The following is a 19,051-nucleotide window of genomic DNA, read 5'->3' as shown; positions in this document are numbered from 1 at the left end:
TTCGTTCGGCGTGTTGACATGCTAACGTTTTCTTATTTTTCGTTATATACATATTTCCGATTTGAATATCCTCGCTCTTAGCTCTGCCCTTTTATTCTTTCTTTTGCAGTTATTTCTATTTTCTATTTTCTAGAAAATTGTTAAAAGATGACTTGAAAGTTTTAAAAATTCCTTTCTATTATACTATTCTTTCTTTTCAAATAATATTTCTCGGCAAGGATCAGGTAAATTTTCCCCCGTTCCCCTCGCTATTGTATCATTGTACGAAAGAAACAGAAAAACCGTTAAATCCCTATGTCCTCTGTCCCTTAGGACAAAGCATAAATTTAAAGAAATTTTATAACAGGTATTTGGGGGAGGTTCGTTAAGTTCAAAAGCTCTCTCTCTCTCTCGAAAGTACGACGGCGGACGGCGTCGACGGCGTGGCTGGCGCGGCGGCTCGCGGCGGCGCGGCGCGCGCACGCGCGGCGGCGGCTCGGCGCCGCTCGGCCGGCGCTCGTGCGTTTCCGTGAAGGCACGGGGCGCGCGATTGGCCGCGCGGCGGCCGCCCGACTAGGGCCGGCCAATCGGCGGCCGCGTTACACGAGCGTGGCGCGATGTGTTTATCCGGTCGCCTGGGATGCACGTCCGTCGCCCGTCGATCCGTCGTCCATGTCCATTGCGAACACCAGCAGTGAGCAGGCAGGAGTTAACATCATAGTGAGACAGAAGGTACCATCCTGGTTTGCTTGTCTCTACACCACCTTACCACCATGGGTGAGACGGAGAAGCAGCCCGAACAACCCAAGGCTGTCCAGCAGAAGATGGTCATCGGTGAGCGAATAAATAATCGGAGTTACGCGCTATTATTTCCGCGGCGCGCGCGGGCGGCCGTTCTTCCCCGAGTCCCCGCGTCTCCCGTTCTACGCCGCGGCGGAAGAAGACTCTCGTCTCGGCGGCGGTTCTCTTCCGCCGTAGCGTTCCTCGTAATGGCGTCTCCACGCGCGGCGGCGGCGGCGGCCTCCGGAGCCATGTGGCCCGGCGTCCGCGAGAATCCTCGCCGGATCTCCGGCGGGGCCTCGTTCGGGCGCGTCGCGCCGGGCATCGGCGGGCGTATAGCGGGCGCGAGACGACATTTTCGGCCTCCATTTTTCCATCAGCTGATGCTCCCTCGTCGCGGACGGAGTTCCTCCGCGGCCGCGGTTCCTCGACGCGGACTCGTGCTCGCGTCCTGGCCATCGATTTTCGCCCGTCGCCCGCGTCACTCGCTCGCCCGCGTCGCGTCACGTCGCGTCGCGTCGCATCGCGTCGCATAACCTGAAAATCGACGGTGAAACGGAGCGAAGCGAGCGAAAAAATGATGCGGAGGAGATTTTCCAGAACGTTCGCACTTTCCCCGCCCGAGATCCATGGCGATATCGATCTTTCCCCTCCGCGCCTGAGTGATCTCTCTCTCTCTCTCTCTCGCCGCGTGGATCCGAAATATCCTCGCCCGCGCGCGTCTCCACGTTTTTCGTTACGTAAGCGCGTCTCGCCGCGTGTTCCTCGCGGCGTGCCCGCTTTGCCGCGCCTCCGAACTCGGGAGATCGACCGATCCCGCACTTCCGCCACGTGAAGACGCTCACGTTATTTCGAAAACCACGTATAAAGATATGTATTTTGCAATTCTGTATTCTGAGACTCGACGGAATATATCGATGGAACATTCCTTTTTTTTCTAGAACGATCGAGAGATCGATGAACATCAAATTTGAGTTTTGTCTCCAGAAATGTCCAATTTCTACAAACCTCTCTAAAATGCTATTATTTATGCTTAATTTGTGTGTACACGTTTTCTTAAAATTCATAATAAGATCCAATATAACGTATTCAATCACGTCTACTTTTTTCCTAAATTGAGAAATAATTGAAGATCAAATTTGAATTATAAATTCATCTCTATATAAGAAATATTAAATTCCTACAAAATTGTCTAAAATGCTATTAAACTATGTGTACATATCTTGTTAAAACTTATAAGATTCAATAGAATATCAATAATTCAGTCGCGTTTTACTCTTTTCCTTAAACTGAGAAATAATTGAAGAGAGAGAGATCAAATGTGAATTATAAATTTACCTCCAGAAATATCCAATTCCTACTAATCTATTTAAAATGCTATTAATTTATGTGCACACGTTTTATTAAAATTCATAATAAGATTCAATAGAGCGTATTCAATCGCGTCTACTTTTTTCCTAAACTGAAAAATAATTGAAGAGAGAGATCAAATTTGAATTATAAATTTATCTCCAGAAATATCCAATTTCTACTAATCTATTTAAAATGCTATTAATTTGTGTGCACGCGTTTTATTAAAATTCATAATAAGATTCAATAGAACATGTCCAATCGCGTCTATTTTTTTTCTTAAACTGAGAAATGGTTGAAGAGATTAAATTTAGATTATATAAATTTATATTCCCAGAAATATTAAATTCTTACTAATCTATTTAAAATGTTATTAATTTATGTGCACGCGTTTGATTAAAATTCATAATAAGATTCAATAGAACATATTCAATTGCGTCTTTTTCGATTTTCCTGGCTCGAGAAGTCGTTAAAGATCAAATTTGATCGAGAAAGTTCGTTGCAAGAGTCTGTCGATCACTCCGGGAATTTTATGAGTTAAGTTTATCTTGAAAACGTCCAGAAACTAATTACATAGACTAATTATCTAGTGTTAGGCTGTTAATGTACGTATCAGATTGTGCCTCATTAAAATTCACGTTTAGAAATGTTTTTATGCCCTCGTTAATGTCCAATCAAGTCGTTATACTTAATCGAGTTTTAAATTACGTTCGTATCTCAAGATTGTTGAGATAGGAAGGTGGTGCCTTTTGATATAAATTCCACGAACATCAATCATTTGATTGTTCAGGGAATATTACTCAGATTCTAAAAACGCGAGGAATTTCGTCGGTGTGATCACGATCCTATCGTTGGCTGCCACTAATTTCGACCTTCGTTTGAGTTACACTGACAAGGTCGCGTGTAACTGTTGTGAAGATTTGTCTTATCATATTTTCGTCGAAACGCAAGATCGAAACGGGCGGTGTACATGTAATAACATACGCTACTCTCTCTCCAACGGAATTTACATTCCCTTCATGAATTCACAAATTTTCTAAAGCCCCTCCGGACAACTTTGCATTTGCTTAAAATTCAAAGATATACACGTATTTGCTTTAGAGACCATTAGAAATTAGTATGTGAGAAATTTAAATTAATCACTCGTGTCACCATCGCTCGTCTAATCGCATTACTTTTCCTGTCGATCCTATCTCTCGCTCAATTTTCTCCGACTTCTAACGCATTATTCCTAGAAATATTACTCACCATATATAAAAACGGTAGCCGTTGTATTTCGTCTTCGAATGTGCTTACGTGTTCGTAAACACGTGATAATAATACGTACCTGCGGTTAAGCACGTTATTTCCCTCTTGAAGGTCGCTTTCACAATTTAATAATAACAATAAGTAACAGGCAACATTTTCCTGACTCATTATTCATGCACGCGATTCGAATATTCTGGATATAGTTTTCTTTATATAATTACATCTTTTATTATTATTTTTTTCTCAAATTATACCACAACGTTTTAACGCAAACGAAAGTTATGAGTTGGTCATCCTTGAATTTTGTTCTGAATTTATACACAATTGCATGCGCACCACATGTATCACATATAACATATATCATGAAACTTTTTTTTTATTTCAGCGAACAAAGTGACCGGAACTGTGAAATGGTTCAATGTCAAGAGTGGCTACGGTTTCATTAATAGGTCAGTAATTATTATTTCGCAACTGCCTCGCGCTTTTCTCTATCTTTTTTTTTTTTTCATCATTTTCGACGCTCGCCCCTTTACGTATTACTAGATAGAAGAGAACGCACCCACCTCTGTTCGCTTGCCTGTCCGTGTGTGTATGTGTGTGAGTGTCGTGTGTGGGCGTAAGGGTTACTCATACACTATTAATTTAAACGTCCACTTCGCGCCGCAACCGAGTATTAAAGCGACATATTAACCGTTGCATCTGCCATGAAAAATTCCCCGCGAACACGTCGCGAAATGTCTAATTATTTTTTTCGCCGCTTTATTCTCTTATCCGCAAACCGTGTTTGAAATTATGTTTACTCATATTCCGCGTGCATCGCGCGTTAATTTGCCGAATAAATTTTCTGCGACTTCCGTCGCGCGTTAAATTATTCAAGAAGAATGTTAACCGTCTGACGCACGCGGCTGTCCCTTGAGAAAATTTCAGTTTTCGCGTTAATAGCTATTTGTCAATCCATAATTTCACGCTCTCCTTCGAAAAATCACGAAGCAAAATAAATATTCGTAACTTCTTTCGAGAAATCTCGAAGCAAAGTAAATGAAACATCCGTTTCTTAGATTTGACATTTAATTTTAATTTAATGAAACATATTTATTTTCTTAATCAATGGTCATCTGTTTTATCACCGACAATTTGTTCTCATTCTACTCTTCTAATTCTCTTCATTCGAACCGATTGTAATAGAACGTGCGTGAATTTCTGGACTGATCTGACGCTATTAATTTTGCGTTGCGCCTTCGGCCTGAAAATTTAAATTAAGATTTGGGGCGCGAGAAACCGTCGAGACTAATTGATAACGATTTCAGCGCGCACGGTGGTAGTCTACTAATATTAGGAAAATCGCCGTCCCCGCTGCAGGTTCGACCTGCAACCTCGACCTGGCACCACGCCGCACGGAAAATAGACGCTTCATTCGGCACGTGGACGGGCCGTATAGGAACGTAGAGAGCCGGTTCCTCGCTATTTCGAGGTCTCTCTATTTACCTGGCGGATTGCCAGGAGATTTTCGCGCGCCCGCGCGGTATGGTGCTTGACGCGTGAGGAACTTTCGCGCGCCCGCGCGCGATCAGACAACAGGCTCTTTCGAGCGTTTCGCGACGCGGACGAAGCCGTGTTTTGGAAAAGGAATTCGCGCAACGTGTGTGACTTCTCGCTCGACTTCCCGTTCTTTCTTGCGTACGTGGGAGGGGGCGGAAAATAGTTTCGCACGATCGTTCTTAAACTCGAACGTTTACCTATACCTGCCCTCGAGAGATCTCGAATGCACTTTCACTCTGACACAAAACGGTACTCGACGTGTCGCAAAACATTAGAAATGACCGTTTACGATGCAGCTGTGTTTTACAGATATAGAACGCTTTCCTTGAATTGTCCCCAACGACGAGCAAATTGTCGCGTGTCAGATACTCTGGTTTTTTTTTTTTCACTTTCAAGTACTTATCTTCAGAAATGTAAAAGTGTAATAGATATTTGTATTGCTTGTTTTAATATCGGTATCTTATCTTTTTAAGAGGCATAGCGTTAGGAATACATATAAAAGATAGTCTATATATAAAATTTATATAAATTGTTGATTTATAATTTTATATTTATATATAAAGTTAATAATTATATGATATATATATATTAAATATTTATCTCAAAATATAAAAATTTATTTATATTTTTATAAGGAGTTTCAACGTTATGTCTCATATCTGTTGCTTATTCAGACTTATTTACAAGTGATTTTTTGGTAAAGATATAAATTTATTAAATTCATCAATATGCGCGATTGTCTTCTTGATAATTAGAATAATCTTTAAATTCAGAATACGTACGCAGAAGGAAGTCGTTTTACAATGTGTGGCTATTCATTTAGAATAGAACCGAAAATCTCTTTCAATCTCACTCACAGAATTATTTGGAGATATTTCCGGGACAATATTCTCTACGAATCTGCAAAATTAATAAATGAATTAGTAGTCACCTGGGAATCTGTTCTTAAAATCATACGTTTTGTTGGAACCTAATAGTCTTTACCGAGAATACCGAGTCCATTGTTCATTTGTCGTGTTCGCCTCAAATTCGGCGAATTCGATTGTACCACAATGGGAGAGCAACGTTCCGCCTCAATACCCATTGGATCGTAACCATTAATTATTCGGTATCGATCCATGTTCTGAGGCAAACACTGAAATTTCGCTACGATAGATTTCTGTTTGTACAACTGATATTAAAGTTGACAAGTAGAAGGTACAGTGAATCGTTTGTGTGTTGTCGTTTAAATTAATGAGAAAATAAAAATTTTTAGCGATTGTGCACCCCGTATAAAAATACATTAATTTTGCTTCTCGTAAAAGTAATTAAACAAAATGAACGGCGAGGCAGGTAATTCGGTGATTCGACTCTGAAAAACATGATTTAATTTTTGTACCTGATTCACCTTTTGTTAAATGCGCGTGGGGAAGGGGAGTCGCTGTCTAGCTGTGACAGCTGGCGTTTGTGTACGAGTTGTATTTCTCTTCTAATTGTGCGCAACGTGCAGGGTTCAATGACCTCTCTACTCCGTGCTTTGCTCCGCAGCTTCATGGATTCCGATTATGTCTGTACGTCTGCGAATCCATGCGTAGGACAGATGTAAATACATATATCGTCATGCGCGACGCGTGTATGTACATGGCGCAACTTTGTAGAGAATGTAAATTACGCGGATCTCGTATTAATGCGATTATGTCAAATTTCATGAGCAGGTGGACGCAATCATGCTTTCTTATGATTAAACAAGAACTTGACGCGAATTAAAAAAAAAAGTGAATTGTGGTCGTTTTGAAATGGACATTCAGAGTTGTTTCGAATATGACAATCGTCTGCCATCACGAAATTGCTTAATTCTGGAAATAATCAATGGTCTATCGTAATATTTGTTTAAAAATTATTAAAAAATTATAAATACTGATAAATACTTATTATTTTTATACAGTATATATATATATTAATCTTAACTTAAAAACTTACTGTAAAGATATAAATATCGACTGCTTTTTTAACACAATTATTCGTCCTGTCTGTTTCAGAAATGATACCAAGGAAGATGTATTCGTCCATCAAGTAAGTGTCTCATTTAATACGTTAATTAGCGTCAATATTTTTAAGGTAATCTCACTATATGTCGATGTTATGTGTAATTGTAGTCGGCCATCGTCAAGAACAACCCGAGAAAGGCCGTGCGCAGCGTGGGAGATGGCGAGGTCGTCGAGTTCGACGTCGTTATCGGCGAGAAGGGCCACGAAGCCGCCAATGTCACCGGTCCAGCGGGTGAAGCAGTAAAAGGTTCACCCTATGCCGCGGACAAACGTCGCGGATATCGCGGTATTCACTGGGTGTATCCGAGACGCGGCAATGGTCGACCGCAGAATCGTAGATCACGCGAAGGCCAGGAGGGTTACGAGCAAGGTACGTTGTCTCTACCATTTGTTTAAATCTCAATTTGTTTGTTCTTTCGGAGTGATTTGTTCTTTAAGAGTGATTTGCCTGTTTGATGATTTAGGCGAAGGAAAGGTCGGTGATGACTCAAATGCCGAGGGAGGCGGCCAGCCACAGCAGCAACAGCGTCGTTATAGGCTACGTCGTCATTATGACGGTTATTACCGTGGAGGACGGCGTTCCGGGCCCAATTCAGCGCAGCAAGGAGATAATGCTGGCGAAGGTGGTGAGCAAGCGGAAGGAACCGGCGGCGAGGGTGGCGCTCCGCCGCGCGGTGGTGGTCGTGGACGCGGTGGTCCATCACGACGTTACTTCCGCCGCAATTTCCGCGGGGGAAGAGGTGGTGGTCCGCCACGACGTCCTCGCAGCCAGGATGGCCAGGTAAGGGTTAGTATCTAACCCTAGCCAAGCTAGCGTTTCTTAATATCGTTACAGCGACTAGTAGACAAAGGTGTCGAATTAAACGTATTAATTGCGAATTGGCATGTTTCCTGAATCTCACACGCGTTGTTTCATCCAGAGTTCCGAGATTGTATTTTAATACTTTTTAATTCTTTATTAAATTGTATCACATGTTAAGAAAACGCTCGAGACGCTTCTTAGAGGCAATATTCTTATAAAGAATATGTAATTACTACAAGTACGATATTTCTAAACTGCTACTTTAATTTAATTGTATCAAAATTGTGATATTAGTTTAAAGTAGAAACAATTTGACAATTAATTTAATATTATATGAGAAAAGTGTTTTGGTTGTGGAAATATCATATTCTTGTATTGTACATAATGTTTTTCCGTCGTCGGTTAAGACGTTTCGAACAACGCGACCTTGGAACTGTAGGTGAAATACTCTATTTCTTATCTGCATTCGGTTTAAAACAGTTTTGTTCTGCTGTACATTAATTTTTATTACGTCAAACACGGTTCACCAGAAAATTCACCTCGGTTGCTTGCACCCATATGGTGTACATTATCCCTTTGTTATTTCTTTCTGACAACAATACTGCATTATTCCATAGTAATCAACGGACTTTGCACAATGTTGACTATGTAAACGTTCGTTTATTTCAATTTTGCATTCTTGCAAATGATAAGTCGTGTTTCAAGTCTGAACTAGCTGTTTAAATCTGCACGGTAGTTATTATAATGAAAAGAAAGGAAACTCAGTAGTATTAGGTTTATAAGAATATTGTTTTAGATGCATTTCCCTAGAAATTATATTCGTATTTGTCAGCAATATTCTACAATTTCCTTTTTATACCAATGCATTATCCACGCACGGAGTATGTGTTCTGTGCTGTTTGTGAATAACTTTTTTTTTTATTACACTTTGTAAAACAATAAAGTATTTTATACGAGCATCTTAACGAATTTTCTACAATCGGCAAGGCACCCGCATACCGAAATTAGGTACATTGTAAAATTAGGTGACCGATGACGAGGCTGTTGGCGAGAGTGCACTCGGTAATTCGCGGAGAAATCCACGACCACGTTACAGACGACGATTAGTAAGACGACCTCGTGCGACGTCGAGTCAACAGACGAACACGGTAGAGAATTTGCCATCTGCGGAGACAAAACGCAAATCTCCCAATTCCTCTCCCGTCACCCCTCCTCGAACACAGGTCACCGACATCCCTCCCGAGTCCTGCGATAAATCCACAAAGGTATTATTGGTTCTGCCCTTTCTTACTCAAGATAGAAAGTAACACGTGTTATCTTAGATATTCTTTACCGACGACAATTAACGGACGATTTTATCAATCAGGTTTACGAATATATCTTTGCATATATACGCAAATATACAGTTTAACGGAAAACTGGAGTGAATAAAAATTTACATTGTCGCAATATGAATCACAAGTTTCACCTACATTACATCTGCATAAATATCTGTTTCTTCGTCAACGGATTGCACTCGTCAACATTTATTTTCTTTTTCATGCGTGCATTCGGTCGTACATCTTAAATGCGAGTCAGAAGTTAATATGTATAAGCCTCTCAGAGAAGCCAAGATGTCAATTCCGCTTTCTATACTTTTAATTTTAATATCAAAACAATTAATTTACAACTTCAATTTTCTTTACTTTTTATTTCGTGGAGCTGATTTGGCTCGGTTTCCGGGAGGCTCGTACGTAACTCCGACGTAGTGGAGTATCGAAGCAGTAGACGTGGGAATTTTGCAAATTGAAACGAACGAGAGAACGCTTTTGATTAGGAGACTGCGAATGCGCGATCCGTCGACAAATACAGAGCGCTTAGCACACACTGTTTGCACGTGTCTCTTTGTACTCTTTTCAGTCGGAGCAGAAGTCTGATGCACCTAAAGATTCGGATGCACCTGCCGCTGCCCCTGCTCCACAGGTAACGTCGCTTTGTTTTTTTTCCCCCTTCTTTTTGATCTCGCAGAAGCTCGTCTCGGTTGCCGCAGTTTTCACTCACTTACACTTCCGGCATTAGGTGCGATCGACGAAGCGGATCTTCCGATTTACTTGCTCTCCGTTACTTTCCTCCTTTCGTTTTCTCATTTTTCTAGAAGGAATTGCATTTTCCACACAGCTCTTACACAGATATATAGACGATTATAGTAAAGATAGTTTAACCACGCGTCGCATAATTGCTATTCACGTGATATTGCTCTTGCGCATCTTCACGCAACGAATAATGTTTGTTAATTGTGTGTGTTTGCAGGAGAGCCAGCCGGTGCAGAACACCACCACCGAAAGCACCGCCTAACCGAGACAGGGTCTCGCGCTATTACCGCAGGACACTCCTTTTTAACATATAACACCAACACCCGTTATACACTGCAGCATCGACAACAGCCAACAAAACAATTGCAAAAAAATCTTTAAAAAAAATAACAAAAAAAGAAATCAACAAACACTACTCCACACTCTCTCCACGAAAGCAAATTTAAATTAAGATACGTATGAAAATTGAGAGGCGTACAGCTGTGCTTGGCGCGTTCCTTTAGCGAGATAAACATAGCGAATTCTGCGCTTCTGATATCTTAGGCTTGATTTTAGCTGTTTCGCTGAGAGAACTCGTTAGGAATGGCCGCGTGCTTCTCGTTTCGGGAATTTGGACAGAAGGGTAAAGCAATTACGGAGTACGGAGCGATGAACTCGAGCGCGGCAAAATAGATATCTCTATATATATATATATATAATTTTTGTTTTTGTTTTTTTGTGTATTTCTTGTTTCGTACATTACTTCTAATTTTTCTCCGGCGAGGCGCATTATAAATCGTTTCATCTATATACGATATTTGAGTTTATTGCTACATTTCCGCGAGCTTTCTTCACTTTCGGCGGCTTTTCCATCAAAAGGAGTAGTGAAAACCGATTACGTGGCTACTGTTGATAAACGAGTCCCACTTAAATATTTGCCTATCTCGAAGTCAGTCGTTTCTTTTCGGCATATATTTCGAAATTGGTGAGCTTACCGTATTGCTTTCACTCTTTCAGTAAGGAGAGTTGGAGTCATCGTGACCACATGTCACTATCCTTGAGTATCTCAAAATAGTACTGTTAATTGCAAGGTGATCACGATTGATCAATAAGCATAGAATAAATGCAGTATTTTGGTACTCAGGGGACGACAATGCGGCCGTGGTTCCAATTTTCTTATTTACTTTACAGGCGATCACAAGCAGAAACGATTATTGTAATAGCATTTATCTTGGCCATATTTTTACAATTGTTAATATTGGCCCCTGGTGGGTCTCCGGCGGTATATTATTAATTAGCGATTATTGTTTTGACTTTATTCATTATTGGTTAGTCATGGAATTGGGCGCGAAAACTCGTGAGGTGTCACGCCGCGAGTCTTCCCCAAGCTGCGAGCGGCGCACGAAGAGATACTGAAATGCGGTCCCGTTCTTTTTTTCGACAAAGCAATGCGTACTACTTGTATTCTATTATTCGTGTTATCGGGCCTGAAGGCACTTCAGATCAGCCGCAAGGCAGAGAGGACGGCTCCTCACCGTGAGACCTCACAGACTTCCGCGCGTGAATAAATCGTCCGGTTGCTTCTGGAATTGACGTCGATCGACTGTGCACCGGGCAGGTCGTTTTTTTTTTATATTAAATCACTGACCGCTTGCATGCGGCAATCGACTCGATTTGACTTTTCGGAACAAGAGCCGGGCGTATCATACATTGGCTCGACTGACAATACGAATATCGTAGACTGTCATGAGAGTACGAAGGAGAGAAGCGAACAAGTGTGTGAGAGAGAGAAAACAAACTTTGTATAATTTTGCATGAAACTAATTTTTAAAATTTTAGTTTGTAGTATCGTCGACGGATAATAAAATAAATATATATGTCTACTTTATCTAAAAAAAAAAAGGAAAAAGAAAAATTGAAACATCTCTATTTGGCGAAACTTCATTTGATTTCTGATTTCCGTCTATATCCAGGCGACACAAAGGTCTGCGAGATCACCACAACATCACGAAGGTCCATTAGACAAAGATACATCCTAATCTTTCACACGTCCTCGTGTCGTTTGGGTGTAGCGTTACCGATGTTACATGGTGTTTATTGTTTCCGTCGTCGTGTAGTTCTGTGCTCGTCGACCAAGTGATGCGCAAAATGTATTCGCGAATGAGGAACGATTAACAGATAACGCGCGTGCAAATGCACCGTGTGCGAAATACGTACAGAAACGCATATTTTCACGAGAAAGAGAGAGACGTAACGGGCGTGGATTTTATTCACGCCGTTCGCGTCGACGGATATGCATATTGAAAATCGTTGCTCGCGAATACAGTTTGTCCCAAATTGCCACCACTGACACGCGGTAGTCATACCCTCTGTCTGGGTGCCGGCAGGAGGATTCCGCCCAAAGACATTACCGTATATATATCCACCACGATGATCGTCTTTAATTGTGTCTCACTGTCCTACCACGTCCCGTTTGTGAAGTAGCGTCTGCCACGCCACGAAACCCGAGTGTGTCGAGTCTTCGTAAAAATTGCATAATATCGTTTGTTTGTGTAAACGAGAGAAAAATCTGAGAGATCGAGAAGTTCTGGTACCTCGAGGTACGAAACATCCGATTGGTCAGGATTAGCAGTTTAAGGGAATAATAAGGAGAGAGGAGTAAGGAAGGAAGAGAAAGAGAGAGTGTGTGCGTGAGTGTGGTGCCAAGTGGAGAGAGATTAAACACGCGGTTACGTTACGGCGGACGTGCGTTTATATATATATTATATGCAACACTTTTACAACCGAATAGCGAGATGAAAGTGAAATAAGCGAGGAGGCGATCGAACGCCGATCCTATTCCGAAGTCGCCGTAAATATTTCTTTTTTTTTATTCGACTCCGTGGAAAGAAAACCCAGCGGACACGAGATGCTGTCGATCGACGCGCGTTTCACCTGCGTTTTTCCGCTTTTCTATTACACCGCAATCCGCGTCCGTTGGGACAAAAGCACGTGGCGACTCTTCGGGCCGCGTTGTTTAACGTAATCACCCTCCGTTGTCTAACGTAACCGCGCGTTCCCACGAAAAAACACGGTAGAAAGAAATATAAAAAAACAAAAAAAGAAAAAAGAAATCCAAGCAGAGACGGCCTCTCGAGACAGCGGAAGAGCGAGAGGCGCGGAACAAGCAAAAATTTTCAAGCGGCACGCCGAACCGGGCGTGCGATTGTAACTGCAAAAAAAGAACAATGCATGTGTTAACAGTGAATATCAGAGTTAAAACGAAAAACCAAAGCCGTGAGGGCAAAACCGAAAGAAACCGAATCACGAGCGAATCCAGCAGCTAAACTTCACACGCGGTTAAAAAAAAAAAGAAAGAAAGAAGAGAAAGAAACCCGGGGGTGTAGTAACCGAGAAAATCAGTTTGCGTACTTCGTCGTTCGGATTTATCGCCGTGGTCGAGACGTCTCGACGCAGCCGTCAGTCAATCGCGATCGCGTACATGTTCGTTGCGAAAAAGTTGAAAGACGGCTTACGATCGGGCGAACGCGGAAAGTTCGCGGAGAAGAATTCGTAGATTCGAAGATGAGAATTCGATCCGTGGACCACGTATAGCGCGCGCGCGCGCGCGCGGTCCATTAGCAGAACATCCGCGGGAAACGCTCGCGGGGGAAAGCGGAAGAGAGATTTTCCCGCGAGCCGGTGCTTCGTATGTTAAACACCTTTCCCCGGTTCGGGTGGCGAGTTTGCATCCCGTCGAGATTCTTTAACATACGAAGCGTCCGATCGCGATGCGCCCGCGATTGTTTGCGCGCTCCAAGATCTCGCGTTTTCCGCGAACGCGCGGATTTAAACGGCCGTGTGCCGCGTTTGCAAGATTTCGCGATTTGTCATCGGTGTTTTTCGGTTCTCGTCACCGTGGGGAGGAACGGAGACTCGAGTCGCCGTCCGGACTTATAGGAGAGCGGACGAAAAATTCGTCCTCCGCCGGAGAGAGGATCCTTCGGGAAGGAAGGAGGAGCCGCGATCGCGCGCGATCCTTCCCGCTCGAAATTTCCGTCGTGCATTCGCGTCGTGTCCACCGGGCAAAAACATTCGCGATAAAAAGGGGTATCACGTCGCGACAGTCAATTAGATCCGATTCGGGTTTCACGCGAATAAAGGCGATACTCGAGTTATATAACATATATCGCGGGAAAGAGAGAGCAGAGAGACGGAGACGTGGACGAGAAGCGAAAGAGAAGAACAGGAGAAAAAGAAGCGAAATCCCGATCGAGGAGACGTTCAACTCTTTCGAGAGATAAAGAAAAAAAAATAAATAAGAGAAAATCCATCAAAAGACCTCGACGGACGCCGGGCACGACGCCGTCGTCGACGTCGTCCGAGCGTGTCCCGAGATAAAGTCGTCCGTCGACTGACTTCCCCCCTCCCCTCCCAATGAATTTTGTACCGAAACGTGAAACTCTAAATGCTAATTTCATACACGGAATTTAATTTTTTCACGAGAAACATGTGCATTATAAAAAATAAATCCACCAAAAAAATCGCAAAAGTTATAAATCGAAACATGCGTTCTGTTTCATTCGATCCCCTCGCTTATCCCGATGTTCCTCATTACCTCGATTATCGTGTAAACAACCAACATGCTCGCAAAGCGCAAAAATATATTCACGAAGAATCCGCAATTTTATTGAAAAGGTAATTATGATCGGGTCGAGTGGAACGAGAATGCCGGTAAAAATAAAATTTCAAGTTAAATTAATAGCGGAAGTATGCGCGTATATGTGCGTTGATAAATTTTATTTAATTATCCGTATCAATTTATCCTCCATGATATTCCGAGATTTACAGCGTACTTGAAATAAAATGTGGCGCGATCTACGGTCATGAAATTACAGAACGGAATATTGCGAAATTCGCCATTGAATACGAATCAGATATTTAATCTTTAATTCCGCCGCGGAGGAATTTCTGAGGTAATGCAATTGACGAGTCCCCGGCGGAATTGTACGTACGCATTTCACATATGTGTAATTTCACGCGGCGATGTTGATCGGAGCCCGGGTAGAAGTTATAGGTATAATGCATTCCCGTCATAGAGAATTTCCAATAATACCGGTATTACGGTGGCACTTAATCACCTTTCGCAAGGTATATAAATTAATTTTCCGTCCCAGCGTTAATCTCTCGTATAGCAACGATCAGCAGTAACCGTACGCGACACCGTAATTGACACAACGGATTCGGCTTTCCATATTACAGATTCGTCATTATGAATTATAAATTATCCGATCCGCGCGTCGAGCAACGTCCGTACGTGCTTTAACGATCAACGGTTAAATTCTGCATTTATCTGCAGCGCAAAATGCGTTATCCATGCGAATCTCCACGCATAGCGGGAAAATACTTCTTTTTATTTCGAAACATGCTTTTAAACTTAAAAGCAGGATGCCTCTGCCTTAAAGTTTTAGTTTCGCCTGGAAAATTTTTGTATCGATACGTGGAAGATTCGAAAACAGTTCAGTTTGATCGCAAAACAATTCTAGATAATGCAAACTCTGCGCTAAATAAAAATATCTTTCGTTATATATCTTTTGGATATAAAACCTCCAGTTTTCAACGATGTTATTTTTGCGCGAAAAATATGATTCATTATGTAGTTAAAACGACGAAAACAAAATAATAAACTAATCCGTAATATTCAGACAACGCGCGCGTCTAAAAAATATTTCAAAGACATCTTTCTTAAAACATTTTTAAAACTTTATTAAAAGTTTTAAAAGTCTTGTTTTGAACTTTCTGAAAAGACGTCTAGAAGTTATTTTTTATAAGACATTTTTTGATAGCTATTTACGTTGTTGACCGTATTTAAGATAAAATTAAAAATTCTTGAAATTTTAGATGGTGCAACCTATTTTCTTGTGAATTATATTCTCCTAATATTTTGAGATTTTTTACTTTTATAATTTGAAATCTTGAAATTGTAATTCTTAGAATTTTCGTTAATTAAAAAAAAATTAATATTTAAAATAATATTCACATAACACTTCATGTATGATCGTAGAAATAATTTGAGAATTCGCTGGTGCACTTATTGTATTTCCGATACAGATTGCGCAGTGCACTCTCGTAAATAACTCAACATGCCGTTGCAGAGCGGCCAGCGATTGTCACGAACAGAAGAAAAAGGTTAACGGGTTGTGTCGGATTTGAGTCCTTTAATCCGGATATATAATGCAATACGTGAGCACGCAACAACTATATGTATACATCCGACAGTCTGTATGTACGCACTTTTTGCCGCATATGCTATGATAAATACACGGTCTATTACGCAAGAGAGAGCGTCGTCTGCATATCCGAAAGAAAAATCATTTTACTAAACCATTTTATTTTGAAAGAAGAAACAAGCGGAGAGAGGAGATACACAAGGGATTTAAAAATATACACTTTAATTATTATAATTTAAAAAAGTAAGATGGAGAATGGAAGGTGCTCTACTTTATTATTTCGCTGTAAATAATTCTTGGCGTTCTCCGGGAGTCTATCGTAAATACTTCCTCGACGTGGTTGTTAAACGAGACGACGGGATTTCTTAACGTTAAGATTGGCAGAATTCCATGCTTTTCGCGTTCGGGCAGAACGAGAGGAAGATGTAAGAGCAAAAAGCCGTACGACTTATCAGAAACTCCCCGACCGTATGTTTTCACAGATAGAGATACGATACACCGTGCAAAGGTACACACACCCACACACACGTATACACACACATACACAGCTATATACACAGCGAAGGCAATCAGGAGAGATCTCGGATGAACCAATTGATTGCCTGCGCTCTGTGTGCAGGCGAAATTAAAAAAGTTGGCTTCCAGGTCGACGCCTCGGTAAACGCCTCGGCCGCTAATTTCCCGATACTGAACATCTACTCGCGCAGCCGTTTCATGCTCGCAATATCAATTATCGCTATCTGTTCTTGTCCGTGTGCCGATAATCGTCGCGGATACAAGAAGTACGGTGCGTATGTATGGACGGGTAATATCGCGTGCAAATTGTGCGACGTTATGCGGACGACTTGACATCGTTCGCGCGTGGCGGTCGGAATCCTTTCATTCTATAACCTCCTCCCGCGGGAGGTTTTTATTACATTGCTGGGCGATTTTATAAAGGCAATAAAGATATAACGTTTCTCTCCCGCGTAAAGTTTGATCCAAATCGTAACCTGTGAAAGAACTGTGCCATCGAAAATTTCGAGTATGTATACGACGGTCTCTAGCCATTTTTAATTGAAAGGTAGAACATCATTAATCAATTTTATGAAGGTATAAAGAATGTTTAGGAAATGTGCCGATAAGCGAAAAAAATGTACATAAATTCGCGCGAATAATATTATTAGACAAAGATCTAGCTCGACCGTACATTGGCACATTTACTTGATTTATCATAAACGGTCATGACTCACTTAATATATTATAAAAAGAGTAGGTATTGCTCTTATTAATTAATTCTTTTATCTCAGCTTCCTTAAGTCAATCAACGATAAAGTCGTCAGAGGGAAGTGTATGAATTTATAATGTTCATAAAAACGCTAATAAACGCTAATAAATATATTTTCGTTTGAAACGTCATACAGAATATTGGCCGGGTATATGTTTCAGCGTATCGTAGTGTGCGTCGACCAAATTGGGCCGACCAACGTCTACGTCCTATGATCAAACGCGTTTCTCTTTTATTCGGACATCTTCGAACCGCCGCGGTCGTCCGCGCGGTTACAGGATCCGTTCAAGTCAGCTTCCTTCTCCGGCTGTGCGCTCTTCAAAGCGCCGCCGCCGGTCGCCAAGTATTCCCGTAGTCAGCCAGACAGGAGCTTAAAGCAATTTCGGCCAGGTGTGTGTCCCGATGCGGTGGACAGGCGACTTGGTGAAATCTCTTCAGGGCGCCGCAGAGTGTCCCGATCGCCTCGTCTACCCTCTCGTTCTCCATACCGGCCAATCCACGGTCGTAGAGAGCCTCGCACTCCCGCAGGCACGCGAGTCGATCCTCCAAGCAGATTTTCTTTTGACAGTCCGGGCATTTTATTGGCTTACCTTGCCGGGCTTGCGAGTGTAGTCCGCTGCATCCTGCCGTAGGACACCTTGGGGCAGAGAGAAAAACGTCAAAAGGATTTTCGCGGATTCTCTTTCTCGTCGCAAAGATTTTATTACGAGAAAAATCAAATTGTTATCGAAATCAAATCGAATTATAATTTATGTCAGAAGCTTTGACATAATCTTTCGTTTCGTAATTTCTACAAAATTATTCGAAAATATTAATTTTAAGATGCTAAAAAGTGCAAAATAGATTATAACAGTTTTTATTATTATCTTTGACTTATAAAAGATTTCTCAGTAAAAATATCGAAGATCTTTTATCGCAATTTTCCTATTTCTTGTATCACTTATATATATTCGTAATAAAGCTACAAAAAATTAAAATATTGAAACATATTCCGTTTGAAATTGTCTGAAGAACATGACTTTGTTATCCATTCGGCTCGCTAATATTCCGTACGAATGTAATTAAGGATATAGCACAGCAGAAAAAATGCGAAACAAAGATGCTTCAGTCGGTATTAAATCGTTCCTCCAAAGAGAGAACCGTCAACGGAGACGCGCACTTAAAAGCATTACATTTGCGTTAGCGTGATGATGAAATAATTATTCGTAATTGAACTTTTGCTTGACGCTCTCAAAAAGGAACTCCGTGGTTTATTTGTCTAAGAGAAATACCGTCCTCTCGGAGCTGCGCTCCGTTGTTGACGTAAAAGACGCAACGTAACGAGTAGTGGTGCTGGGTGCTGCTACCCAGAAAATTACCACGAAACACGAAACTGATAAAAGCACCTGCCCGTGTCGTTGGAGTTGGTATAAGAATCTTACGACGAGACGACGAACAGAAGTACCTTTGACGACAGGAGCATTTTTACGGTAGAGGCGCTTCTTCCCTTTGAGGAACTCGCCTCATCAGGACTTGCGGTTTTTAACGATCTTGAAAAACATCTGCCAACTCTCTTTCACTCTCTATCCTTCTTTCTCTCTCTCTTTCTCTCCCACTCACTCACACACTCAGTTACTCACTAACTCTTTTTCTCTCTCTCTCTCTCTCGGTCGCTTGTTATTCTTCCCATGTGATATTCTTGTACTTTTACTCGTTGCTGTGGTTTACCAACATCTTTCGGTTCTTATCGGGACACTCAAGCCGGATTTGCAGTTAAATGACGCGAAAGAAAGAATTAATCGTCTTAATTAAAACGTGCG

At 41.7% G+C, this 19,051-nt stretch overlaps 2 protein-coding genes across 15 annotated transcripts in view; one reads left to right on the top strand and one right to left on the bottom strand.

Annotated features, from left to right (window-relative positions):
- Nucleotides 1–626: 626 nt before the first annotated feature.
- Yps (ypsilon schachtel) lies at nucleotides 627–14,321 on the top strand. 4 transcript variants are annotated; one of them, XM_071726512.1, is made up of 7 exons: nucleotides 627–813; nucleotides 3,743–3,806; nucleotides 6,915–6,948; nucleotides 7,032–7,293; nucleotides 7,388–7,704; nucleotides 9,625–9,687; nucleotides 10,015–14,321. In XM_071726512.1, exons 1-7 carry the CDS (start codon nucleotides 753–755, stop codon nucleotides 10,057–10,059), a joined length of 846 nt encoding a protein of 281 aa, XP_071582613.1. In that variant the 5' UTR covers nucleotides 627–752; the 3' UTR covers nucleotides 10,060–14,321. The 4 variants fall into 4 exon arrangements, with proteins under 4 accessions (XP_071582613.1, XP_071582612.1, XP_071582615.1 ...); XM_071726511.1 differs by having other exon boundaries at nucleotides 7,388–7,710; XM_071726514.1 differs by lacking the exon at nucleotides 9,625–9,687.
- A 3,026-nt stretch (nucleotides 14,322–17,347) lies between these two features.
- The window catches only part of LOC139787417 (SET and MYND domain-containing protein 4), a 107,464-nt gene continuing 105,760 nt past the window's right edge, over nucleotides 17,348–19,051 (bottom strand). For all 11 annotated transcript variants that reach the window (XM_071726498.1, XM_071726497.1, XM_071726490.1 and 8 more), the window contains one exon: nucleotides 17,348–17,889. In XM_071726498.1, the coding sequence (XP_071582599.1) occupies nucleotides 17,571–17,889 (319 nt within the window). In that variant the 3' untranslated portion in view covers nucleotides 17,348–17,570. The remainder of the gene's footprint in view (nucleotides 17,890–19,051) is intronic.

This window comes from Temnothorax nylanderi, unplaced genomic scaffold, assembly GCF_030848795.1.
Source record: "Temnothorax nylanderi isolate EJ_2023f unplaced genomic scaffold, tnyl_v1.0 TNYL_tig0009_pilon, whole genome shotgun sequence".
NCBI classification, from domain to species: Eukaryota; Metazoa; Arthropoda; class Insecta; order Hymenoptera; family Formicidae; genus Temnothorax; species Temnothorax nylanderi.
This window is presented reverse-complemented; position numbering and strand designations above follow the sequence as displayed.

Excerpts from the sequence above, each read along its gene's own strand:
- Yps (XM_071726511.1), top strand. The coding sequence starts at position 753 with ATGGGTGAGACGGAGAAGCAGCCCGAACAACCCAAGGCTGTCCAGCAG. Across the intron at positions 6,949-7,031 it reads AAGATGTATTCGTCCATCAA|TCGGCCATCGTCAAGAACAA; the intron begins GTAAGTGTCTCA and ends GTGTAATTGTAG. Across the intron at positions 7,711-9,624 it reads GCCAGGATGGCCAGGTAAGG|TCGGAGCAGAAGTCTGATGC; the intron begins GTTAGTATCTAA and ends TACTCTTTTCAG.